The following is a 26,774-nucleotide window of genomic DNA, read 5'->3' on the forward strand; positions in this document are numbered from 1 at the left end:
ACCTGTTAAACAGAAGATTAACCAGCCACATGTTGCTGCCTTCTGCCTCCTCCGCCTCCTCCTGCTGCCGGCAGCCGGTGAGGGTGAGCGCAGGGGGATGCAGGAGCGGCGAACGGGGGGGCTCAGGGAGTTTGGGGGGCTCCGGCGTCGCTTTCGGAGGCGGTTCCGCGGCTCCTCCGGGGCAGCATCCCCCGGGGAGGCCCGGCCGAAGCCCCCGGCGTGGGGAGCCCCAGGCTGCGAGCTCAGCTCCCTCAGCTCAGCCGCCCATCCCGGGGCCGGGGTGGAGGAACGCGTGCTTTGGGGAGTTGTGGAACCGTGGTTTGGGGGGCTGAGGAACGCGTGATTTTTGGGGGCACGTGTTCCCGGCGGCGGCGGGAGGTGCCCACACGCGCACAGCGGTTTTGGCGCGGAATTGGATTTGCTGAGGGAAAAGCCCTGATGAGGGAAAAGCTCTGCCGAAGTGAGGTGGGTTCGTGTTGAGCGGTGGTGTTGGCCAGCAGCAGTTACAGTGCCCAGCAGTGGCTGCGGGACCCCGCCTCATGATAGGGACTGCTGGTAACTGGTAATGATGGGCTGAAGTGGCTGTTGGTCGTTCTTGAAGTATCCCATTAAAAACCTTCACCTTTTCACCCCTGACACAGTAAATTCTACCCGTTTACGGCAGGATAATAGAAATATTGAGGTGTTAAGTGATGATACCACATAAACAGCTCTGCTTATGTAAGCTTGTTTGATAATTGAGTTCATACATCAAATGCTATTATTGGTAATTTCTTTTTCAGCAGCCCTGTCTGTAAATATTTTGTTATTGTGCTTAGAGGATGGACTGTGTGGTTTTCCCCAACTTCGTTGTGTGGTTAGAAAGGGCAGATGTGATCATAGAACCTAGCTGGTGAAATCTCAGAGAAGGAGAAGCACTGTTTATATTTTATATATCAGTGGTGTCACTTGATCAGAGAGATCAATTTCTGCACAAACAGAAAACATGTGCAGGAAAGTTGACTGCGACGTGCAAGAACCCATTTGACTTGGTCAGAGTAATCCAGGATCGCAGTCTGTTTAGGGGCTGAGCTGAAATCAGTGTGGCCGAAATGGTCAGAGTTTTATCTGTAAGTACTTCGAGGTGTGAGCACCAGAAAAAGGGTTCTTTAAGCTGACTCACCATGAAAGTGCTATAGCAGTAACTGTATGCAAGCTGACCTTGAATAAATGGGGTTGGAAGTTATTACTTCTTGCAGTGATTGGGGACTGGGTGGGAGCAGTTTGCCAGCTCTGCTCTCGAGATGGAACTTGGTCAGTCTGTTAAAGGTTTTGTGTGGTACTGATGGTGTGAAATCATCATGCTGCTGTCCTGCAGGATAGGATGAACCCCTCAATAGCTGCATTGTGGTGGGTTGGGTGTGCATTGTACCTCTTCTCAGGTTATTCAAGTAATTAACCCATCAGAAAACCAGCTGGAGAAAAAAGTGCCACCAGTTGATCAGCTGATGAGCTGGAGAATTCAGTCAGTTGAGAAAGACTCTCATGCGTGCCACAGGTGATGGAAGGAGAGAGGAACAACATAGAGGCACCAAATTCTTCTCCTTTGGTGTGCTCAGCCCTTGTTGGCTCAGCTCGGCCACCTGATAACTGGCCCAGGCCATTGTTTTTCCTTGTTTTATTGTGCTGCACTAGTACAATTGTGAGATGAAGGGAGGAACTTTGCTGGTTGACTTGCTTTGAAATTTCACAAGGTAATTTGGAATTGGTTTAGCTACCTGTCATTTCCTTGTCAGGGATAGAGGAAGGAGGGAGGAGTCAGGTGGCATTAGGTGTCTGCAGAGGAAAAATTTGATCAACCATTTGTAAGCATGTGTAAAGCTGTAAAAAGTACTGTGCTACGGGTACAGAAGTTCCTCTTTGTTTCTGTTTAATGAACCTCCACGTTTACACCCTTAGAAGATTTCTTTATATCATTGGCTGTGATGCCTAAATATTTTTAGCTTTTTATGTATTTTTCATGTATTTGTAACTTTGTAGACTGTTAATAGATAGTTATAACTTCTAGTACTTTTCCTGTCCTCCCCCTTAGTTTACCAAACCCTTACTAATACATTCTTGAAATTCTGTTTAGTCTTGCCTTTAGTCTAGCAAGGACACTTTGTTTTGCACCATACATCATAGACACAATAAAGTGTAGGGCTAAAGGATGGGGGGAGGGGGCTCCAAAGGGGCAGAACCCGGGGGGAAACTACCTAACCAACTGCTCTTCCAACTGGACAATATTTGATAGACTAATTAACTAACCATATAAAAATTGTAGAAATGCTGTGTCATGTATGCATATTGCCATGCAGGCTTTCAATTAAAGACTTGCTTTTATATTGTCATTTTAACACTGTTTGGAAAGGTTTTATGTTTTATTCCAGGCAACAGTTGAAGTATTCAGGTATTTCCTGATGCCAGAGAGTCAAGACTGAATTTTCAAATGCTAAAGTCCATTTAAATACTCCAGGAAATACCTCTTTTCTACTGAAGGAACAGGATTTATTGTCTTTGCCTCTTCCTGTTTGCTTTCTCTGAACAACTACACCTGAAGGAATTTGAGTTTTTTGGATGGAGTGTGGTTTAGGAGCAAGATGTCAGGGTATGTCTTGTTAATGTGATATGTGATAGGAAGGAGAATGATGAATAGAAACCAGCGGACTGCAGCATTTATCACTGAAAAAGGAAGTGATACCCCTCTTGGGAAATGATTTTTACTTAAGCTTTGAGAAGTATTTTTATGTGGCAGTTAAAAGCTTTTAATATGTCATTCTTATGGTGCAGTTACTCAGGCTTGGGAGGGCAAAGAGAGAGAAAACAGCCAGTCTCTTCAGGAATGTATCAGCCCAATGCAGTTCTGAAAAGTGTGGGATATCGCATAAGGGAGCGATCCTGGTACGTGAACATCCCCATTGCATTACCACTATAGCTACACCAGGTGATGCTTGCAGTGGGAATGCCACTAGACTGATTATAGTTCTAAGAATCTCTGTTGTACGACATCTCCATTTTATGCAATGGATTATCAGGATTAGGATTTTCTGTGAAGTAAACAAAGCAAAAGGTAGAAACAACCAAGTCACACGGAAATCCAAACCTACAGTGCATGTGGTGGTGTTGCATCTTTTGCATCAAGTCAAATCTCTAGGAAAATGTAATGTTTTCTTCTAACTGATCTTAGTGCTTTTTCGGTATTTTTTAACCTATTTGGCAACTCATGTTGCTCTTTGCATTTTTACAGTAATTTGGTAACTACCGTCACATGTAGTGAGGAGAGTATCACCAGCATCTCATATTTTCATGCAGTTTAGTGCTTATGTCTGTGTGAACATTTCAATAGAGGTGCTTGATGAAGATGAGATACTCTGTGTGTGAGGAGTACGTATTTGCCTTTGTTATACACCAAAGGAACTTGGTTTGTAAGTCCTAACCCAAAAACTTTTAGCATATTTAATTGTTAACTTAGGTGATCTGGTCAGTATGAGAAAAAGTCTTTCTATGATTATTTCTTTACTTACTAACTATTGGTTTGTAAATCTTTTCAGTTTTGGGTGAGGATTGTCAGGCATATACTGATTATTTTGGCGAAGTACAACCTGCACAATCCTGTCCTCAGTTCTGCTGTGCATTTTGCCTGGGTCTATTCTGGTGCTCTGACGTACTCCTAAAATTTGATGAACAACAGTCGCAGTCCGATCAGCTTAATGAAAGGTATGAGGCAAACTGAATGTATACAACCTATTATAATTCTGTCATCAAATGACAAAATCACACTGTTTAATGGTTAAATCTTCCTAAAGGGCCTTTTACCTCTGTCTGGTTCTATCAGGGAATCAAAATTAATGCTTGTTGCTTACCTGTAAAATGGGAACAATAAGGTGGATAAATTAATGCATGAACTGATGTGTGTCTTCTTGAGCATTTTCAAAATGACACTCTATTTATTTTTTCTGAGGATGCCTGGCCTAGAAGAACCTCTAGAAGCTTTAAACAAGATCAGAGAGAAAACCAGTGAACTCCGTGAATCGCTGTCCAACAACTGGTTGGGATGAAGCTTTAATATGTTTTTTTTTTTACCCTGGTGGGAGGGCTTCAAGACCTGATATAATATGCATTAGTGTTTGTTACAGTGATTGTTGTCAGTATTACTATATCATGTGTAAAGTCCTTGTTATTGAAAGCTGTAACTTCACATTTTAGAATGCTTCAGGACACCAGATAGGTACCACTGGTACCTGTTCCAGATGGAAAATGTTACCAAGTGTCTTGGTTTGGAAGACAGGTGTCTGCCAAGGAAGGCAGGAGCCTCCCTTGAAATGAAAAATGCAACCCCCTTCCCTCTGAATTATTATAATTTTGAAATTAAGGGGCTTTCAGGCAAAGGAGGAGGAACAGGAATAACAGTTCTTTACTGTTATATATATATGTGTGTGTGTGTGTGTGTGTGTGTGTGTGTGTGTATAAGCAGTCAAACAAACAGCAATAATCATGGCAGTAACAGCAAACACAAACCCAGTGCCAGCCTTCTCGGCTGCCGGGCCCTTTCCCCTCGGGTGCAGTTCCGCTCGCAGCCGGCAGGGGCGCTGGCGGCTCCCGGTGAGCAGGGCAGGTGCGATGGTTCCCCCGCGGCTGCAGGGGGCGCTCCGGAGCGAGCTCGGGGAGCACGCGGCACCGGTGCCCTGGGATCCCGGGAAGGATGGAACAAAGGCTTCACAAACCCCTGGGCAGCCGATCCTGGTGTCCGGCCGGACCCTCGGGAACAGCAGGGACGAGCACAAATCCCGGGTGGCAGACGAGATGTATGGAACTCCGGAGCTGCAGTGGAACGCCCGGAGGCCTGGGCAGGCAGGGTGTGGCGGGGCTACAGAGCAGCGAAGGCTCCAAGCAACGGCGGGGGCAGGGCGGCCACAGCCCGACTCCCAGCGGGGCAGGGAAAGGCGGCCTTGGGAATCCCGGGGTTTCTACGGTAGAAGGAAGGCAGCCGAAAAAAAGCAGAAGTCTCCAGTGCTGAGGAGATGGCAGCAGCCCCTCTGTCCGTCTGAACGCCCAGCACTAGTTGCCCACACACCCAGGTGAAAGAGAGTAGCCTGTTGGACCACACCCTCAGGGGCTAGGTCCTTTGTCCTCCCCAAGTACCAGCAATTTGTTGCCCCGGCAACATATATGGGGAAAATTCCTCAACAGGGGGAAAAAAAAACCAGAAGGGGAACTCCCGGAAAAAACCCCCAACACCAAGTGAAAGGCATCCCAAAGGAGCAGAGAGGACACGCTCTAAAACCACCTATTGTGGAGTTCTGACTGTAGTCACAGAGTGGATAATGTGGAAAATTGCCAGACTTGCTGTGGAGAATCATTGAGGCCGGTAGAGCACAAACTTGAGCTGAGCCACTTGCTTATCTTACACCTGGCTCAGGCAGGACTTAACCACTGAATGATGTCTGGGGTGAAACACTGGTCTGAGCTCGATGTTGTTTCTGTGAAGCACGGAAGAGCATCCACATCTCTGTAGGGAAAGTGAGCATCACTTCCCCTTGCCCAGGCATAAGAGGCTTTGTTCAAAGTACAAATCTACTCCTTGGAGTCCATGATAATGTGCAGTTGCAGTGTGGGAGCAAAGACTATCAGATGATAGATGTCCTTTAGCCAGGTGGAGGAGGGAGTGACACTGAAATGTCACACTTCTGTTCTGCCTTTAGTTCAGTTTGAGTGGAGGGAACAGAAACCCTCATTATAAAATTGATACTTGGTTTTCTCCGTGTAGAGGGTGAGACTATGACCCCATTTTGTGGACAAATTACTGTGCTTGCTCCTCTCTCCTCCCCAAAGCAGGGATGCCTGTGTCAGAGCATACCTGGGTGAAACTAAGCTTAGTTAATGGTGAAGGTGAGCTTAGTAAAAAGCTAAATTTGTTAATTTTTGTTGTTAATCACTGACTAACTTTAGTTACTTAGGGCTAATGCAGTAAATGCATTTATCCACAGCTGCTCCAAATCTATGTATGATCTATTTGGTTTTGGATTTTGCAAAACTGCCTTGGAACGGTGCTGGTCAGGCAGACGTCAAATGCATACTTGTAGCACCACAGACAACAAAAATAATCTCTTTTTAGTTTACATTACCTTTCATAAGCGCTTGAAACTTAGGTAGGTAACTTGAGTAAGTAATAAATTCCATTTTTTGAGATGAATTCTCTTGTTACAGGATCTCTGACTCAGATTTGCAGATTTTTCAGGACCCTGATGATTTCTATGTTTCTTCTGGCCCCAGGTAAGCCATGCAAGGTTTTAAAATGGGATTTGTTTAGAGGTTCTTCATTGTGTGATCAGGACATGTGGACTTGGCAGTGCTGGGTTAACAGTTGGACTCGGTGATCTTAAAGGTCTTTTCCAGCCTAAACAATTCCATGATTCTGTGCAGCTAGAGTGTGAAAATAGAAATACTTACTTGTGTGTTAAGAATGTGGACCACTCAAAATCTGTGTACATGTTGGAAGAAGGAGAGACATGAGGAAGAGGCTGGATGTTGCTATTTAGACCATAACAATCTCCGTATGTAATAATCTGTATCCTGCCTGCTGAACAGGAGGTTGAAGCATTAGCACAGAATCACAGAACAGCTGGGGTTGGAAGGGACCTCTGGAGATCATTCAGTCCAACCCCCCTGCCAAGGCAGGGTCACCTGGAGCAGGTGAGACAGGAATGTGCCCAGGTGTGACTTGAGTGTCTCCAGAGGGGAGACCCTATGCACTCCCTGGGCAGCCTGTTGCAGTACTCTGCCATTCTTAACATAAAGAAGTTCTTCTTCATGATGAGGTGGCACATCCTGTGTTTTAGTTTATGGCCATTGGTATGTGCTTTGTACTCTTAGAAAATCCAAAGTGGCTCTGGAAGAAAATCTGCTTTTGTTTGAAGTATCTCCTTGGTGTTCTAGCATCTTTTGCAGTTAGTTTTTATCAACATTTCTTCTTCTGTTTCAGTCTTGGGGAAAAAGTAAATTCCTTTAAGCCTACATTGGTGATGACAGGAGTCTTGCTGTAAAAATGCATCAATTTTTCAGAGTGTGGAAGATGATGGAGGGCAGGGTTTAATCACAGAATGTTAAAAAGGGTGGAACGGACCTTAAAGATGATGTACTCCCAGCCTCCCCCATGGCAGGGACACCTGCCACTTGCTGAAGGCCCATCCAGCCTGGTCTCAAACATTGGATTGGGGCATCCACAACCTCCATGGGCAAGCTGTTCTAGTGTGTCGCTACTCTCACAGTAAAACCCTTTCTTCCTAATATCTAACCTAAATTTCCCCTCTTTCAATTTGTACCCATTACTCCCTGTCCTGTGACTCCAGTTCCTGACAGAGTCCCTCTCCGGTTCCCTATAGCCCCTTCAGACCCTGCAAGGTGCTGTGAGATGTCCACACAACCTTCTCTGCTCCAGGCTGAACAGCCCCAACTCTCCCAGCCTGTCTCTTTAGGGAAGGTGCTCCAGCCCTCTTATCAATATCGTGGCTTCCCCTGGACTCGCTCCAACACTCCCGTGTCCTTCTTATGCTGGGGACGCCCGACCTGCGCGCAGTGACGCTGAGCGCTGCCTGACGGCCGTCGCTGCGCAGGTTTGGGCGATCGGGATCGCGGCAGCGCCGCAGGGGCTCCCCTTTAAGGGGCGGTGCGGGCGGCGTGACGTGCGCGGGGCCGGGCGGCGGGCGCGGGCGAGCGGCGGCGAGGGCGAGCATGGGGTAAGCGGCGGGGCTCGGGGGGCTCGGGACGGGACCCCGACAGCCGCGGGGGGAACCCGCCCGGCTTCCCCGGTACCTCCGGCGGAGCGGCATCGCCCCCGGGAGCGGCGGAGCGGCGGGCGGGGATCGGGGCCGTGCACCCTCCCCGGCACTGCCGGGCGGAGCCCCCGCGCTGTGTAAGTCCGGGCACATTTTTCCCGCGGTGGAGGAAGGAGCCGCGGTAAAGGCACGGAAAGGTAGCGCTGCCGTGGCGATGTGAATGCGGTACGTGGATGTCTTGGAGCCTTGGTCTCTTTTGGCGAGGTCTCTTCCACAACGAGAAGGGTTTGATGTAACATTTTGGAGGAGGGATGCCCCTTCTCAGCTAGGCTGATCATCCTGTCTTCAGATGTGTGGTTCAAGTGCAGCAGGCGTGAGCCTTTATCTTGCAGTCAGGGCTTGCTCTTTGTAAAAAAACCCAAGCATTTGGGAAGGAGCAGTTAAATTGTTTTAATTATCTTCGTTTTCAGCTATGAAATGTCTAAAAAGAGCATCATGGATGTCTGCTCGAGAAGATGGGTGACTCCTCCTCTCCCTTTCAATTACATTGCAGCTTTGAAAAATTAGTGTTGTGCAAAGGCCCAGATTTGACATCAAACTTAACCTTCTTGTTAGGCAATTTTATTAGAAAAGTGGTAATTACTCACAGGAATACTGTCCTTGAAAAGCCACCCGGATATGACTCTGGAGGAAAACCACATCTCAGAACTTTCCAAAATGACTTACGACTGAGGTGTCCCATTTAGGGTGTTTCAGCATTGGGAATTGCAGTGAGTGGCCCCATCTGTGACTGCAGCCAGTGGGACACCAGATGGGTTTTTGTTTAGTTACACACAGTGCCCGGGGTTTTGTGTTGTGTGTGTTGAGGTTTCTGTGTTTTTTTTACCAAGTAGTGAGCTGTATTCCTTCTGGAAGAGGTGTCCCTGCTTCCTTGCCTGCAAACTATACTCCACCCTCTCTCTCCGTGCCAATTTCTTTTAAAAGACAGGTTTTGCCTTGTTTCTTGATGACTATGTTAGTTTAATTCTTCACTGTGTAGAGAGAAGGGCTGATGTCAGTTGGAATATTTCTTTGATTCTCCAACAAGATGAGCATTCTCTTTGAACAGTTTGTAACGTGGCAGGAGGCAGCGAAGGACAACTTCCTTTAGCACCTTGTTCTTTCTTAGGAGTTGCAAATATTACCTTTGACACTGCCCTTGAGAAGGAGATGATGGTCTCCTGGCGTTATGGGTCAGAAAGCATTGAGTTCCCCATTCTTCTTGCATCAGGCTGATTTCTAGATTGAGTTACCACCCTGGCACACTGCTCACAAACCCTGTCTTTTTAAGAGAACTTCCCTTTTCTGAGGGCTAGTTACAAACTACCTGTGGACTTGCCACTGGACTCTGTGGTCTGGTGTCTCTTCTCCCTGCTTGGAAAACCTGCCACAATTACACCCTAATTCTAAGGGCTAGGGAAGGGCTGTTGCTGGAATGTTTGTTGTCTTGCCCAGCTGAGGAATTTCTAGTTTGCTTCTACTTCTGCTTTTTTACTGCGTTTATTCTGAGATCTTCTGCAGAAGTGCAAGCAAAGCACCAGTTTTTGGCAGGTTTCTTTCTAGTATTATCCTTTAGTATTAATGTTTTTCAGTATTTACACTGAGTATCAGGTGCTGTTGAGGCAGGGGTCCACTTTGGGCAATCCTTTTAAGTGTATTTCACACTTTAAGCAGTCCATACCCTATAATCTTCAGACATTTTAAAGACAATAAATTCGACTCCATTGGAGTGTCTTAATAATGCCCTTCTAAGTACTTGAAAGCATTTTGCTTCCCAGAATACTGCATTTGGAAGCAAATGTAAGCATTCTGGGAGAAGTATGAAAGTCAGGGTTAACTCAAATTCAGGCTTTTTACTTTGTTGATCAGTCCTTAAAGATCATGTGGAAGTTTTAGGTCAGGGTGTAGGCATGGGTTTCATATTGCTGAACTTGATAAATTTGTCACCGTTTTTCCTCGACCATGAGTGATTGCTCCAATTTTTGCTGCTAGTGAATGTGTTGTGGAAAGTGTTTACTACTGGAAGGTGTTTCAGGATTTTTTTCCCCACATTTTAATTGGATTACTGAGTTTTTCCCTGCTTTGCTCTGGTTTCGAAGATGGATTGTGAGCAATAAGGTAAATTTAGCTGGTTTTCCCTTTTCATTCTGCTGTACATAGTATTCTTATTTTAAGAAACTGTGCAAGAAGCAGAGCACTGATTCACCAGGACAGCACTTGTTATTATTTTCATTGGTAATGTGATTACTTAGCCTTGGTATGCCAGTTTTCCAATAGTGACCCTTACTGGAAAAGGAAATTAGATGACTCATATCCACAATTCAACTAATTGTGAAATATTTGAGTGTTTAAGGAGGTGGAGCAATTCAGAACATCTGTATCAGAGTTACAGCAGAAAATAATGTACTTGGGGCAGCTGATACCAGCTTCTAATTGGAAACAAAACTTCACATTGTCTGTGTACACAGTTAATTGGGCTCTGTTTCTGAATTAATTTCTGCCTGTAAGTTACAGCAGATTGTGTAACAGGTACAGTAATGCTTGAGGAAAGGCTGTTCCTCCTTATGAGAAGGGGGAGGCAGAATGTCCATCTTCCTGGGGAGCTTTGGCCAGCAGAGACAGAACAGCCTTGTTGGATGGGGTTGTGCTCGTTTGCGGTTTGAGCCATGTGTTGTCTTGTGGCTTCGTTGTGCTTTTATGATATGGAAAAAATCCATGTCATTCTGGCTGCCTTTGGCTGAAATGTGGCATCTGCAGTAGTCTGCTACAGGCCTAATCTGGCAAAACCAGCATATTTCTAACAGTGAAAGATGTGATTATCCTAATTTGCTTTGTCTGGTTTAGATATTTTCAAGCCCATGTTTTCTCCACAGACAAGGTCAAAAATACTGTGATTTTGAACTATACCCCATTTCTCCTCCCCTGCTATCACTATCAGGGACTCCAGTTTACACTTTCCAGTGTATTTGGATACTCCAGCATCTGTAAAATGTTGTCAGTGGTAAGAAAATAAATCATGAGGGTTATTACAGAATCACAGAATTGTTAGGGTTGGAAGGAGCCTCTGGAGATCATTAAGTCCAATCTCCCTCCAAGACAGGGTCACCTAGAGCAGGTTACCCAGGAATGTGTCCAGGTGGTTTTGGAATATTTCTAGAGGGAAGACTCCACGAAAATTGGGAAAAAGCTTCTAGAAATGTAAGCAGTCTCTATTTAATGAGCAAAGGATTTCTATTCCAGTGCTGGTCCTTGATATTTTCTGTAATAAATGAGTTAAACTGCATAGAGCCTGTTCTGGGAGGCTTGTGTTCAGGCACAGGCTAATCTCACCAAGGAATGTAAGCTTCTTGCCTGGAAACAACTGAGATTTGGATTTGAAGCCACTTAAAAAAAATGTTCCATGCTTTTTACTAGCCTGAAGAGTAAATATCAGCTTGCACAACTAGCAGCGGTAACTCACAGAGCATTTGGTTTTGTGTTCGCTGTGTTCTTGGTGAAGAAGCTGCTTGAAGGTGGCAGAATTGTGAATTGTGGTGTCTGAGCTGCTGCTGCAGGCACTGGGCTTAGGTTTTGTTTCCTCAGAAACCAAGCAGGAAGGAGAGATTGAAAAATGCTGCCCTGGCACCAGAGGCAGATGCACACGGCTGGGTTAGCATGCTCTGCTAACCACAGAGGGCTGTGTGACAGCAGCAAACAAGACAACCTGGCCTGAGCATGCAAAGACATGGCAAGATTGGTCACTTGGATTTTGTTGAGGAGTTAATTTTCCTGTGGCTCTGTGCTTCATTGAGTGGATTTACCTACCACGGCAGAGTATTCCCTCCGGCTGTGGGTTTTGTTGTGCCTCTGTGTAACTCTGCACTGTGTAACTCTGAAAACAGTAAATTTTCAACATACAGGTTGACTCTGGAGAGAGAGCTTGTGGAAGTGGTTGCAGGTAGGGTAACCCTCAGAGAAGGATCCTATAGTCCAAGAGACAGAGAATCCTTTAAAAACATCTTTAAAAGACCATGATGGTTATTTATTAGGATCTGTAAAAGTTTGAGCATGTGGATTCCGAAGGCAGCTCCAATTCTGCTTTTTCATATACTGCCATAAAAAAGCCCTGACCGGAGGTGTAGCTGGATATATTTGCCACAGATTGTGTTGTAGATGTATTATGGGAGGAGGAGAATATCCTTAAACTGCCCAGCCTTTTAAAACTGCAGCTGTAGGGTCTTCTGTGAAATGAACAAATTAGTTTAATTTCAGGAAATTGCCAATTATGTAAAGATTGGCCTTTTGACAAAATACTTTTATTCAAAGCATTTTATACCATTCATTTTTCATGTGATGCACCTCTATTTTTATTAGCGTGATCTCTGGCTCTCAATTCCACTGAGAGGTAAACTTAAAAATCTCTCTTTTTTTAGGTTGTGAAAGGAACTAGTCATGAAAGTCACTTTTGTGACTCTTTTGGTGAAGGTCTTGTTAACAATCAGTGCCATTTAAAAGAAGTAGTGATTGGCCAGATGTGACCTCTGCTGCAGTGGCCTGTTCTCAGTTGTACACTGTTAGATTTTCCTTGATGATGCTTGTTGTGCTGGATGAGTAATATTCCAGAAGAGAGGGGGAATGTGGGGCAGGATGTCATTTCAGAGTAGTACACCATAATTAATTTACTTAATTTAAACTTTGCTCCTGCCTGAACACAGTGTTTGGAAATTTTACATATGTGATGATACATGAGTTACGTGGGTAAAGAAAAAGGTGTGTTTGCTATAAAAGCTGAATTATAAGGCACGCAAAGCAAGTGGGTGTAACCTAGTCCAAATTCCCTTTTACTGCAGTTCCAGTGTGTTTGGCAAGTCATACACCTGGTTACAATTTTCCAGGAAAAAGAAAAAATCCTTTGACTCTTTAGCCAAGTTAGTTTCTAGTTAGTTACTTAAAATCTGCTTTCTAGAATTAGTATGGTATTGGCAGTAGCAAGTTCATAATATTGCAGTTTTTGTGGGGAAAATTTTTTTGTGGCACTTAGTTATTATTTTTTTTTTCAGTTAAACTTGTTCTATTAATTCAGTTAACCATCTAAGAAAAATCCTTCCCATTGCCAAATTTGAATTTGGTTGTGGGGGTAACATCCTGTGTCCTTGAAGTGGGCAGTAGGAATGGAACTGACTCATGTTGTTTGCCTTAAATAGCTGTAATCAATCTACATTCTCTTTTTGCCACTAAAGGAGCATTTAAAATTTATTTACCAGCTGTAGAAGCAAATGCCTTTAATTGTGTTTAAAGACAGTTTATATGCTGAGGATCCAATGAACTGAAAATTATCTGGGGGCCTGCATGAAGCTGCAGTGTTGATTCTTGCACTGTTGTTGAATCCCTCTGAATGCAGCCTTGACTTTTCTCCTTGTTATGTGCATATTTTAATGCACCAGTTACTTAAAGCAATTACTCTCAGTTGTCTGCAGAGTGTACAATAATAGATTTCCTGGGAAACTTCACTGGAAAATTGTATTTTTAGTATGTATTACAAAGGGATGTATGTAAATAGACATATTTAGTACAAGTGCACTCTTTATGGACCAAGAAATACATAAGCTTGTATACATATTCCATAATAACCTGTTGGATCAGGGTGTCAGATGTCTGAGTAAAACCACAAACTCCAGGAAGTTCCCTCCCTGCCACTTTCTCATAAAGGCTGTTTAAGAACATGTTGTGCTAAACGTGTTATTGTGAAAAAAAGGAAAATTAAAAAAAATAATGTAAATATAATGTAAAAAATAGTAGTTAGCTTTATTTCCAGTAGGTCTTTGTGTATAAAATTAAAGTTCATTATTTTGGGCTTAAAGTAATCCACGTCAGCTTCCTATTCGAACAAACAGCTAAAGGCTCCATTCAGTACATATTTAGCAAACTTCTTCCCCAAGAAGACTCCTGCCTTCTCTTTTTCTATAGCACTTTGGCAGTTGCAGGGTTTCTTGGCTTCCCATAGCTTTATTGTTGTTGCCTTAGGTTGTTTCTCATGCCAGAGCTGGGTCCCTGGGCTGTGCTCAGCTGTGGACTCTGGGGGATGTAGCTCAGGGCTGTTGGTACTGCAGGTAAACAGAGGGGTTGTTTTGCTGGAGCTCCTGTTGCAAACTCTCCTTTTGGGGGTACCCAGAAAGAATTATGGAAAGTGGTGCTGAGTTTTAGGGGTTTTCAGTTAATCTGTGTCCCTGCTAGGGCAGGTTGCAGTTAGTGATGGCTTGAGCTGGTGCTGCTCTGATGGGTTAGTCAAAATAAAATGAAACCCTTTTCATGACATTAAGGGACTGTATGTGGGCAGGAACGCAGGAGAGATAGCCTCAAGTGCTAACTTGAGTTAACATTTGTCTGAAAGACCAGTGCAGGCATCACAGTTCCAATCCACACTTCACTGCATTTGTAGAGCTTGTAAAAAATGACTTTGCACTTACTTAAAGCTGCCAGTCTGGTGAAATGACCAAGATTTCATAAAATTGAAACCATGCTGCTCAGTCTGAGTCTTAGGCTGCCTGTTGCCTACCACAAGAATCACTTGGAAACTTCTGATCATGTAGAGATCCTGTTTTGGGGAGGTGGCCAAGGCTGCACCAGCAATTTCTGTGATTGCACCTGGACTGGGAGGCTTAACTGTGGTGTATGTTTTGATCGTCTGCTTGTGCTGATGCTCCTGGCTGTGCTAAAATAGGCTGGTCACTCTTTCAAGTGTTAAAATCAGGCTAATGTTTTCCTCTGAGTTTGCTTTCTGAGTAATGGTAAATTATTTTCTTTTAATCTTTAGGAAAGTGGTTCTTATGTTTTGACTTTTTAGGCTAAGACATTAAACTGAGGAAGTGTGTTGTTAGTGAAGTTGTAAAAAGTAATCCCTCTGAAAGACTCTTGGGAATTCACATTGCTTTAAAAAAATAATTTATTCCTTATTTTCCTGCTAAACTTTAGAGGCAGTATGTGGCATTATATGGCTGTGACTAAAATGTTGGGTAAGCATCTCTCTCTGGGGACTCGTTTCATCATGCCCTACTCCTGAGTCAGGGCAAACGTGGATATTTACTGTTCCATCACATTTCTGGGAACTGGATCCTTTTCTGGAGCAGTAAAGAATGACATGCATATACTCAATTTTTAATTTTAGTTTTAGGAATGGCCTAAATTATCTTTTGATGTCTTTCCAGACCACCCTGTGTTACAGCTGTAACTCAGTATTTGTAAATGTTTGTTTTTAAAAGCAGCAGTGCTTTTGAAAAGAACTTCGACAATGTGTTTCTTGAAGCATGGAACAAATCTTGGAGCAGATTAAAACTTGCACAATAAAAAGGCTGCTTAAACTAATTTTTCAGAACTAGGTGGTCTCATTGTTCATTTGGATTTTTTTTTCTGTTTTAAGACAAAATTTTTAGTATGTCCTACTCACATGAATGCATAGATATATGAAAACTTTCTTTGTATCAGCTTATAAAATGTCACTGACTTAAGTGATTCAAACTGTTAAGGAGAGTTAAAAATACATTGCTGGAATTGAAACTTTGATATTTGAAAATGCTTTAAATAAACTACTTTTTTCCCCCACTTGACAGTGTTCAAGATAGAGATCTCCAACATGAACAACTGCCTTGAGAATTAACTTCTACAAATAGTATTATTTAGATTCTGGGCTTAATTCTCACATTTTAATATGTCCGTTGCATCTCATTCAGTACTGAAAGGGGTAAAGTAGGCAAGTAACTCCCTTTATGTGACCTGATAGATATTTTGAATAATGAGACAGCTTTAGAGATAAGCTGAGTCTGTGAGACATCCTCATTACACATGCACTTCAGTGCTTTCCAAGGGTAGGAAAGAGAGGATAAGGGTGGAAATGGAGGTAGGGCAAGGCAGGGGAGAGGTGGTGGTAGGAAGAGGCAGGGTATTGTCTCTCCATTTTTACTAAATGGAGTAAATCTCTCCATATTTACTTTCCCATACATTTTATGAGAAGCTGCAGTTTGTTGTTGCTGCAGTAAAACCACTGTTAGGTTTGATTTTGTTTTTTATCAAATCACTGGCAAAAGTTCCCTTTTCTGTGAAGAGAAAGAAGCAGGAAATGTCAGTGAATGAGCTCAAGCTGTTTATAACTGGGTGTGCTTTATTTAGACTATGGTGTATATAATGTGGGAGTCTGGGAACCCGAATTCTGACTGACGCCAGCAGAGCATTCTGAGCTGGTGCTGTGGCCACCCTGATTTCTGCACTCTGACGTTTGTTTGCAGAATGCAGGCATCAGGTGTGCTTTCGGTTTTGGTTGGCATTTGTTTTCTCATGGTTAACCATTAGAGGAGAATCTGTAAGCAACAATCCCTCACGTCTGTTCTTCATTTATGTACCGTGCTAACAGTCATTAAATTATCATTTAATGTGAATATGCGTTTTCCAAATATTTTCAGAGTCCTTTAGGCAGATTCATCAGGTGAAAGCAATCAAATGAAGCGGTTTTTGTCTAAGAAAGGAGTTAGCATACTGCAAGAGAGTCTTTATACAGTACCTGGAATGTCTTGTCTCCTGAAAGTTAGAAGGTTCACTGAGGAAAGTATGTTGAGCACCATTCTGACCTCACTTGACTATCACCAGTTAGTGGCAGCCTTCCTGCACCTTTTTCAGTAGTGGGATATCACTTAAATGCTCAAGAAGTGCTCAGGACAATACTCCTTGGGCAGTAAAAAGACATTATTAGAGTAAGGTAGTGACTGACCATGCAGAAATTCCAGAAGAGTATTGCTAGTTTTGATTGTCAATAAAAATAGTTAGAAAAAAAATTCTTTTTGAAGAGCTCCACTGTTGAAAGAGAGTGTTGATGACATGAATTACAAGTTCACAGCACTTACTAGTTTTTTCTGTAAATGTCTCCCTACTTGCTGCTGTTCCAAGACATTAGTCTGCATGAGCCCAAGCATTGGCAGGAAAATTATCTGCTGTGAAGTAGGTGATAAAAATGCCTGCTGGTAATCAGTTATTACACTCCTTAGAGAACTGTGAGAAGAACTAACTCCTCTCTGTTATTTTACTTGCTGGGTTGTCTCTGACAGCTTATAATTTTGGTCTGCAGCAATCACACAGTGTTTCAGTGGGCAGGACTGGATCACAGTGTTTGCACACACGAACACAGAACTCTGACATACACACCTGACACACCTGCCCTTCAAACATCTGTCTCTTTAACTCTTCAAAAGATGGGTGCAAAATGTCCTTGTGCCATGGTAGTGTCATTTTGCCAAAGACACAAGTGATGCAAATGCACTGGGTGTCTCCAACAACTTGGTGAAAATAAGAAAGTGGTGAGTTGGTTTTTAGCTTTGCTTTTGTTGTGTTCTTTATTAGAGGTAGCAAATATGAGATACCTGCTTCATTGAGCAGAAAACTGTATTAAAAATAAACAAATGGAGCCCATGGCCACTGTTTTTATCTGTTGATGGCCAGCTTGGCTGCAGATGGACTTGTGCTGTTTTCTCTCCTCATATCAGAAATGAATTTAGTTGTGAAAGATAAGGGGGCTGTGCCAGTTTCCTGCTGTGCTCAGTAATTTACAATGAGTAAATATTTCTCCACTTTATCTCCATTTTTTTGGTATCTTTGATTTTGCCCAGCCTTTGCTAAGGTTCTAAGATATTAATTGTCTGTAGAAGTGAAGAATTGTAGTTGTCTTCTTCAGCCCTAATCTTTTTCCTTGACACAAGAATTTCTTTCCTTAGCATAGTTCACTTGAAAAAAGGTGGTTTTTTACTTTACTGGGGAAAAAGCCTGAGGAAGAACCTAGTAGACTCCTTTACTTTGTCTCTGCTAATGTTGCTGGAGAATAACTCTGTGTAATGGAAGTAATGTCAACTTCCCCGGTGACAGAGCTCTTTCAGGGTTGATCCAGAAGTGGGAACAAGAGGAAAGAAAAAACTGTTGGCTGCTCCACAAGTACCAGAAATTGCAGTTGACGTTTCTTGTCCTGCAGTTTCTGAAGGATGCTGTTCCTTGGGAGCATTGGAATCAGGATGGGTAATTCAGTGTACGAAACCACTGAATGCAATTCTCTCTCTGTCTTTTTCTTCTCTTGAAATGGCATTTGGATTTTGCTTTTTATACCAGACTTGAAAGAAGTGGGATTTTTGGATGATGATGAGCTGCTGTGAATTTACTGTGCTGAAGTGAAGCTGATGCTCATGAGGATGAGAGGGCACTTAAAAGCTGGGTGTTTAGGAGTGCATGTTTAGCTTAGCATCTCAAAAACGTTTTGTAAGGGTGCAAATAAATGGGGCAAAACATGCACATGTTCCTCAACACATTATTTGCACCTTTACATCCTGCGGTTGTGTTGCAGTAATCCATTTACTTTCCTGGCAGTGTTTCTGACATGGTTCCTGTGACTTCAGCAGGCTGCAGCAGTTCCTGCTTCCTGTTTTACACGTAAATGCTTAGTTGCAGTGCGTGTGGGCAATCCACAGTATCCCATTTAGTACTTCATGGTTGTATCCATAAGTGCTGTATTTAGGGCTTCACAGAATCAGTGCTCAAATTAGATACAGTTTGATAAAATCATTGTTTTGGAAGAGATTTGACTCAAGCTTTTTCTTCTAGTTTTTGCAGAAACAAAATAAAATTGATGCAACCTCTCTTAAAGGGAAAGAATGCATTTTAAATTGAGCCTTTTCTATTAGTCAGTGCTTGTGTTCAGTTAGTGCTCAGCTTACTAAGGGTTAAGTTGCTCTAGAAGACACTGAGGTGAGGTCTTTTAAATTTGGGCTGAGGCTAGAGCATTTTGCAATTCTTTTTGTCAGTGATTTAACCTTCCAGTGTCACTAACACTCAAATGCAATTTTCACATTTGGTGGGTGTTTGGTAGCCAAGTGAAAATTGCTGGACGTTCTGGAGATGTGTCATTTTGTTTAAAGCTGTTAAAAGGAAACTGAGCAGGAAAAAAAAACAGAGCTCTGTAGCCAAAATCTCCACCAACAAGCAAAAACAGGATGGATGTGAAACCAGCTCTCAGGTCATTATTTTAGAGCTGGTTGTTCGTTAAAACTGAGTTCCTGCAATTGTTCCCAAAACTGATGCATGGTGTGTTTTTTAAGAAATAAGAGTGCTGGAGACTTTGGATTCTGTGGAAGAAGGGCTTTAGTGATTTCAGACAGTAGGAAACAGATCATTTCATTTAGCACTTTAAAGGGAATTGTCACTGGCTTTGCTGCAATACCTTTTCTCCCCCGTGTGGTAAATAGAACTTGTAAAGCTTCTAGAGGTGACTGGTTATGTCTGCATTCATCGTTTGGTGCTCATGACAGAGCTCAAAGCTGGCGTAATCTTTGACCTTCCTGTACTAAATTGTGGAGTTTTAGGCAGTGTTTCTGTGTCCCATTGTGTGGCCTGGCATACTTGTGTTGCAGTAAAGTCAGAATTTCAGTTCTTCCTAACTGTGTGAAACATGGTTTCTAAAACAACTGTTTGCAGATGCCAAGGAACCTGCCAAGAATCTGTTCAGTGCTGAGATTGTCTTGAGTTTGGGGCTGGGAGGTCTTAGGGAATGTGGGAAGAACTTGCTGTCACCCCGAAGGTTGGGGTGCTTCATTTTGGGCATGCTCTGAACCTGTGTGTTCACTAAAACAACAACAATCACAGTCACACTAAAATGAGAGGGACCAAAGACCCCTTGGCAGGGTTGGCTCAGCTTCCCCTGGCTTAGCGGACCCGACCTCCAGCACTGCCTTGCACAGTTATTTCTTAGTCCAGTAAGTACTGAGGAGATTGGAGGTGGAGCAACGTGTTTGCTACAGGTTTGGTTAAGGAGTGACTCTTACCAGTTCCTGGTGATCTCTCTCTTGCAGTTTTGGAACCCTTATTGCCATTGGAATTACTGTTTGTGCAGTGATTGTCATTACTATTATTCTGTGCCTCACCTGTTCCTGTTGCTGTCTGTACAAAGCATGTCGAAAACCACGGCGTAAGTAGCTCTAGAGTTATTTTCTTTTTTACATCTCTGAAGAGGATTTTTTTTTTTTATCCCTCATGGAAAATTGTGTTCCTATAATAGGTGGAAATACTCTGCTTGGAAGTTGCAATACCTAAATGTTAAAAATAAGCATTTAAGCTGCTTCAGAATGTGAAGTTGCAGAGAGCTATTTTTGAATATTTTCTGAGCATTTAGAAGTTCTCTTCCCTCCCACCATGCGGGAGGTCTGGGAGTTGTTTGGGTTTTTTGTTTGGGGACCACCAGCACTAACTGTGTTCCTTTTCCTTGCCTATAGCTGTGGTGACCACCACTGCCACCACAACGGTGGTTCATTCTGCCTATCCCCAACAACCAGCAGTGCCACCCAACTACCCAGCAGCTCCATATCAAGGCTACCAGCCCGTGGCTATCCAGCCCCAGCCGGGAATGCCGGTGGCTCCGTACCCTGCGCAGTACCCTCCCCCTTACCCCATGCAGCCGGCGGGACCCCCAGCTTACCATGAAACTGTGGCAGGTAAGGCAGCACCGAGTGCTTCTTCATCTCTTGAACAGCTGAAGAGACAGTTGCTCTGCAGAAAATCTTGTGTTATTTGCATTTATTATTTTTTGAGGCTGTGTTAATACAAATGTGAACAAATCATGTAAAACCCAAGTTATGGTGGGTGCTGTTTTTCACCCTGGAGGAAATTTCCCTACCACGTTGCCATGTTAAGCATTGCCAGAGGAGGTGTGAGCTGGAGCTGTACTGGCAAAGCTTGGCAACATGTGGGACTGTCAGTAGATCCAGTAGAATGTTTTACTAATTCAGCTGACATTTAATATTAAAATCAAAGCCAGTTAACATATATATATACACACACACACATACACATATATATATATACACGTGAGTTGGATGTTTCCTCATTCCCTTTCTAATCTAATATTTGCTAGCTCTATAAGAGCTATATAAGAGCTCTATAAGAGCTATATACAAGCTCTATAAGAGCATGTAGTGACAGGACAAGGGGGAATGGATTCAAACTAAAAGACAGTAAGTTAGATTAATTATTAGGAAAAAATTATTTACTGTGAGGTTTGTGAGGCCCTGGCACAGGTTGCTCAGAGAAGCTATGGACACATCTCTGGAAGTGTCCGAGGCCAGTTTAGATGGAGCTCTGAACAACCTGGTCTCATGGAAGGTGTCCCTGCCCATGGCAAAGGGGGGTTGGAAGGAGATGATCTTTAAGGTCCCTCAGGCCATCCTGTGATTCTGTAAGGTGTTTTCACTGATGGTATTTTCTAGTCACTATCTTTGTAGACTAGCAAGTATCTGATGAACTTCAGAGAAGTCTGTTGACAACTTGCAGTTAGAATTATCACAATCTTTTTTCTTCAGCTTTCCTTCTTCAACAGCATTGTTTTCATGCAGCCTTATTGTTGCAATGACTAATTCCCACTTCTGCTGGTAATAGCTGTTATCTGAACAGTTGGCTCCTGGCTGCTCAGAGGGGCCAAAACTAGGCAGTTACCTGTAGGAACTTCAAGCCCTCTTACAGACTTCACTGTTCATCCTTCTAAGTAACAAGCAAAGTGTAGTCCTGAGTGGTAGATAATGCCCTTAGAAAGTAACTGTCAGGACAACTTGCATACGAAAAAGACTTTTCACAGTCTGAAGCATTTGGAAACCAGTTAGGAATTGTACATTAATAATGTGCAAACCAGCCCCACGTGTGAAAACACTGACTTGCCAGGACTGTTGACTCTTATTTTTCTGTTATAAATGCCAAAGAAGCTCTGGGTTTTATGAGATTATACCAAAGTGCTTTGGCTTCATCTTTTTCATATGAGGGAGCCAATAAATTAGTCATTTAACTTATCCTACTCTCTAGTTTCTCAGACTGTTGCTGGTTTGTTAGTTCTTAAAAGAGTTGTTTTGGGTTTTTTTCTGGGAACATACCAAAGCACTTTCCATGTTGGCAGCTGAAAATGCCTCAGAGTGAGAGTTCTTTTCTTCATTTCTCCTGTCTGTTAACCAAGGAGCAGGCTCTTAATTAGGTCGCATGCCAGGGGAGAATACCTGCTCTGCCACAGGAGCCAAACCCACTCACTTTACAAGATCAGCAGAAGATAACCACACTTGCACTTTCCAGGGATCTGATCAGGTGCTACTTGAACAAGCTTGTGCTGCTTGACAGACCTGAAAATGAAGATGCCACTTGAGAGCAGCTTTTCTCAGAACAGTAGAAAATAAGGATCTCTTCCAAGGGATACACGTCTGGTATATAAGTCAAAAACTCTTTCACGTGCTCAGTAGTGATGGGATACTTTCTCACCTATTTTACTTCCTTAATTAATTCTCTGACACTTAGCAGGAAAGCATTTTCTCTGGAGGAATCCTAAGATGATTCCTCTAGTACTTTTTCTTTTGCCCAGTGGTTTATTTTTTCTCAGCACACTATCAGGTATATCCTGTTGTTTGTGCACCCCTGACTTCCACTGGCTCTTTTTTTGGACTAGATCTGTTCCTTTTCTTTAGACTAGGTTCTCTCCTGAAGGCTGCTCATGTACACTCAGCATCAAAAAAGCCCCAAAGCCAACAAGAACAAAGGTTTTTGTGATCTTACTTCTGAAATGCAGGTGTTTCATGAGTGAGCACGAGCTGTTTTCAAGTCCAATTAAGATACTGGCTTTAGTTGAACCTCTTAACTGTGTGCTCAAAACAGAAGTTGCCATTTTAGCTGTAGAATTCAGAATGTACATTCTACAAATCTGATTTTTCTTGTGTTTTGCTTTTGCAGCTGGTGCTGGAGCCCCTTACCCCACCCAGCCCCCTTACAACCCTGCTTACATGGATCCTCAGAAGCCCATCTATTGAAAAGCTCTTCTACTGTGCTTCTGCGTACAAAACTTTTCAAAATATAATTTGTTCTGTTTACACCATGCACCTGTACTATATTTTTCTGGAAGACAACAACCTTTTGTTCAAGTAGAGTGAAAATCAGTTCAGTATCTTCTTTTTTTTAATGCTCCAAGGAAGGAGTATTTTTCTTGCAGAAGTTAATTTATACCTCAAGCAAATACAAAAAGAGATTTTGCTCTAGATACAATGAGAAAAGTGCGAAGAAGGGGTATTTCAGAAATGCAGCACCACGATAACATTTGCTGTGCAATGGTCTAATCTGAGCATTGTCAAATACCCAAAGCTGTAGCAATCTTTTGCACAGTATTAAAATGTAAAAACATAACCTCTAAGCAACTACCTGATATATGTTATGTAAGTTCTGGCTGTTTTGAAGCTACTATTGTTAGGTAAGATACCATTTAATACATTTCATTTACCATTCAAAAGGGAATTTTCCTTTTTTGCAACACCTTTACCTTTGGTAAAGGGTAGCAAACCATGTCTAGTTGTCTTTGAACTAGTTCTAAATAGCACGAGTTGGTAATTTCCTTGTTTTGTGTCCCAATTTTAAGGCTTATAAACTGTGCCTCCATTGGGTGTTACAGCTAGAAATTAACAAACTCTCTGCCACTTAATGGACCAAATAGATCAAAAGCTGAAAACCTGAAAATTCTTCATAAAAATTATTGGATGAGTATTTCTTGTTCAGGTATTATTGGCCAAGCTTGCTTCAGCCATCTGTTGTTGATGAGTTTGGAATTAAAATCAGCCCCTTAATCACATGTTAAGCAGGAGTACCTTGGCAGCATTCAGTCCTGCCTCATCACAGGGAAGGAATTTATTTTACAGGAGAGATGGGATGTCAGCAGAAGATTGGGGTTTTCAAAAGCTCGGGGTTTTCCACTGTCTCTAGTGGGAACTGTAGGTGGCAGAAACCTAAGAATTACAGACCTTTATAAACCCAATCAGCTTTGGTATAACGATATGCTGGGTGAGGGGACACAGTGGGGATTAAACCTCCCTTTTGTCTTCAACATTCCCATAAAGCTGAGCAGAGAATGAGAAGTCAGGGAAAGGAAGGATTTGGTCACAGCCAGGTAATGTATTTTTAAGAAGGTGATGCTTTCAGTCATGAAACATCTTGAGATATCCTCATGACTATTACCACTGCTGAGGTTTTAGGCTTTATGAATCTTCTATTGCTCAAACAAGGAGGTTTTTTTTTTTTCACTGTCCTCAACAATTCTGTCTTTTCCAACATTGAAATGCAATTTGTTTTTATTCGTCATAGAACTATGTAGTTATTTGTATGTATCACTGTGACATAATCAGTGAAATAATTTTAACATATCTTTTACACTGATAATACTTTTTTTAGAGAGGCCATTGAGCTGTTTGTCCTGTGATTCTGCATTTGGGGTATATATTATTTGGTGGCATGGTTTTACCTCACAGAGTGGATGGAAATTGCTGCTGTCAAAGGCAGCCTTGTTCCTATTCCTGATTTTTTTAGTCTATTTCTGGATTATTCCAATTCTTTTTTTTTAAGGAAGTTTTCAGGGCATTTCAGAAGAAACTTGTAGACAAGTTTTTACATTGGGGTTCATGATAGCCTGTGCCCCTGTGTTACACCTCTTTGAGTGTTGAAGTTAATAGCATGAAAAGTGCCAAGAGGCACTCACAGAGCATGTATCCATGTATCCTGTGTCTGTGTATTCCTCCTCTTTCCTGCCTGTCAGCTGAGAAATCGAGCAGAACTTCACTACACTGTTAGGTGTTACATGGGAACAACCAAAAAGGATGGTGTCTCCTGTATGGAGGAGGAAGTGTTGCCTTAGAAATCCAGAATGTTTCTGTGTGGGAGGGCACTGAGTAACTGCAGAAATAAATCCCTTGCTATAAATCCTACCCCTGGTGTTTATTCATGGAGAAATTGGGCAGAGATTGTTCCAGCACCTTTGTTAGACTGTGTGGAGCCAGGCCAGGGAGAGCACAGGTGCAGTGTCCAGTGTGGGGCTTCCTGAGGTTGTTACTGTGCCCTGCTCTTCCTGTCCCCCACCTGGTGTGACAGAGGGAGCAGTTGGTGGCAGTCACAGTGTGTTGTGTTTGGGTTGTGAGAGGGAAATCTGCAATTTCATGGCAGGTTGGCTCAGTCATCCTTGAGGACGTAGGAGGAAAGTAGAGTGGCAGCAATAAAAAGACATTCCCAGATGTGAGGTTTTGGTGTGGAAGTTGTACAGACCAAATAGATGGTCCTGAGTTGCACTGCTCTGTGTGGTGGTGGGAGATGAGGGGTAGGGTTAAGGAGCCTGAAGATGAACATCTTTCCTTCAGTGGACATGTGCAAATGGTAACTATATACAAGTGAAGAGATCAATCATTAATATACAAGGGACTGCTTTAGCAGTACTAATTCAGTTACGAAACTTACTGAAAGAAGAGAAAATTATCCAGTTCACAATTAATCAGATATTTTCTTATTGTTAGTGCATTAATCATCATTAACAATGAGGTGTAGGACCAGATTTTATTTGGCTCTTGCCCTGCAGCCTTGTTGAAGCTTGTTTTCAAATACTGAAGAGAATGGGATGATTACAGAAAAGGTGGAGATGATCCATAAGTTTTGAGTTTAAGCACTGCTGATGAGTCAGTCCCAGTAGCTGCTGTCTTCATGTCATTTGTTCTCCACAGTGCTGTAGGGAGGGGGAGGGAGCTAAGACTTTAAATGTTGATATATCTTTTTTTTTTTAAATTCTGTAAGTGCCTTTGTTTCAGAAATGTTCTGTGAAATTAAAGACAGTAGAATATTGAATTTACTAGATAATCATTGTTGCTTTTGTTACATACTGTAACCTTGCTTTGTATGTTGTTTGTAGGTTAAACATAAGTATTCAAACCAAATGGCATAAACTCTATGCACCTTTGTAATAAAGGCAGTGTTTGAAGTACATTCTGTCAACTTGGTTTTCTTAGCCTCATTTTGAGTATTATTTAGGGGTGTATCTGCAAAGCTACATTTTACTTCATTGTGTTTGGCAGCTCATGTTACTGAGTGTACTTTAAGTCACCTTGTATCATGGATATCACTTTTGGTGGTGGAGACTGAAGCCTAACCAAAATCACAGGTCACAACATAAAGCAAGGACAGTGTAAGCTCCTGAATGATCCTCTGACAGGATGTTGCCAAGCCAAATCCAAAAGGATTGATTGCAAGGAAGTCTGTAATTTCATTAAAGTTTAATATCTTCTCAGCCTGTTTAGACTTGTGTGTTGAGTATTATGCCTCACTCATAACTTGAGCAATTCAACATGAGGTAAGTGATGCTTTCTACTCTGTGTGAAAATGTTTTTGCTGATGTGTTTGTGTATTTTCTAGTTTTAAAAAAATGCTTTAGAAAGTTTGCATTCACTTTCACCTGAAAATATTTTCTTTGAGCAGGTCAAGAATACTCTTTGTGACACCATGCAGCAGGGAATTGATGTTTAGTGTACCACCATTATTACCTTGAATTGCCAGCTACGTTCTAATGTAGCATTTAAAAGAAAAAACAAAGGGAGAAACACAGAAATTTAAAAACCCCCACAAACACCCAATCAAAACCCCACAATAATTGAGTAGTTTTGTAGTGTTCTTGAATTTGTTGAAGTCTCAGCTGCAGGCTGATAATGTGTTGGAGATGCATATAGATAATTTCACTTCCATTTTTATTTCACATTTTCTCTTAGTTGACTGGGGGCAGCAGACAAAGTGCATGCTCCTAAAAACCTGAATCTAGAAAACATGTAATTAATATTTGTGCTAGAAATGAGACCAGGAAAATTGCAGTTATTTGTGATGATTTTGTTGGCACTCCTTTTTAGTTCATCTGTTTCTCTTTTCCCATGACTTTTAGCAGGTGCACCTGTGCAGTATGGCTGAGTTTGAGAAGTGACAGGCAGCGAAGTGCTCAGAGGAAAGCTGTGTGCCTTCCGCTCTCTCTGCACATGAGGCTGAGGAGCAGAACCTGGGTTTTGATTAAAACCTGCAGATTCTCTTTAAGGAGTACATAGGGTTTCAAAGGTACCTTCACCCTTTATTGCA

The 26,774-nt window shown here is 42.5% G+C and overlaps 1 protein-coding gene across 3 annotated transcripts; it reads left to right on the top strand.

Annotated features, from left to right (window-relative positions):
• On the top strand, positions 1-25,641 carry SHISA5 (shisa family member 5). 3 transcript variants are annotated; one of them, XM_048316217.1, is made up of 7 exons: positions 1-83; positions 3,570-3,735; positions 3,980-4,066; positions 6,226-6,291; positions 19,685-19,800; positions 20,105-20,323; positions 22,590-25,641. In XM_048316217.1, exons 3-7 carry the CDS (start codon positions 3,981-3,983, stop codon positions 22,664-22,666), a joined length of 564 nt encoding a protein of 187 aa, XP_048172174.1. In that variant the 5' UTR covers positions 1-83; positions 3,570-3,735; position 3,980; the 3' UTR covers positions 22,667-25,641. The 3 variants fall into 3 exon arrangements, with proteins under 3 accessions (XP_048172174.1, XP_048172172.1, XP_048172173.1); XM_048316215.1 differs by lacking the exons at positions 1-83; positions 3,570-3,735; positions 3,980-4,066; positions 6,226-6,291 and adding an exon at positions 7,700-7,754; XM_048316216.1 differs by lacking the exons at positions 1-83; positions 3,570-3,735; positions 3,980-4,066; positions 6,226-6,291 and adding an exon at positions 7,932-8,018.
• The last annotated feature ends 1,133 nt before the right edge of the window (positions 25,642-26,774 follow it).

Source organism: Corvus hawaiiensis, chromosome 11, assembly GCF_020740725.1.
Source record: "Corvus hawaiiensis isolate bCorHaw1 chromosome 11, bCorHaw1.pri.cur, whole genome shotgun sequence".
In the NCBI taxonomy this organism is placed as follows: domain Eukaryota; kingdom Metazoa; phylum Chordata; class Aves; order Passeriformes; family Corvidae; genus Corvus; species Corvus hawaiiensis.

Excerpts from the sequence above, each read along its gene's own strand:
- SHISA5 (XM_048316217.1), top strand. The coding sequence starts at position 3,981 with ATGCCTGGCCTAGAAGAACCTCTAGAAGCTTTAAACAAGATCAGAGAG. Across the intron at positions 6,292-19,684 it reads TATGTTTCTTCTGGCCCCAG|TTTTGGAACCCTTATTGCCA; the intron begins GTAAGCCATGCA and ends TCTCTCTTGCAG. Across the intron at positions 20,324-22,589 it reads TTACCATGAAACTGTGGCAG|CTGGTGCTGGAGCCCCTTAC; the intron begins GTAAGGCAGCAC and ends TTGCTTTTGCAG.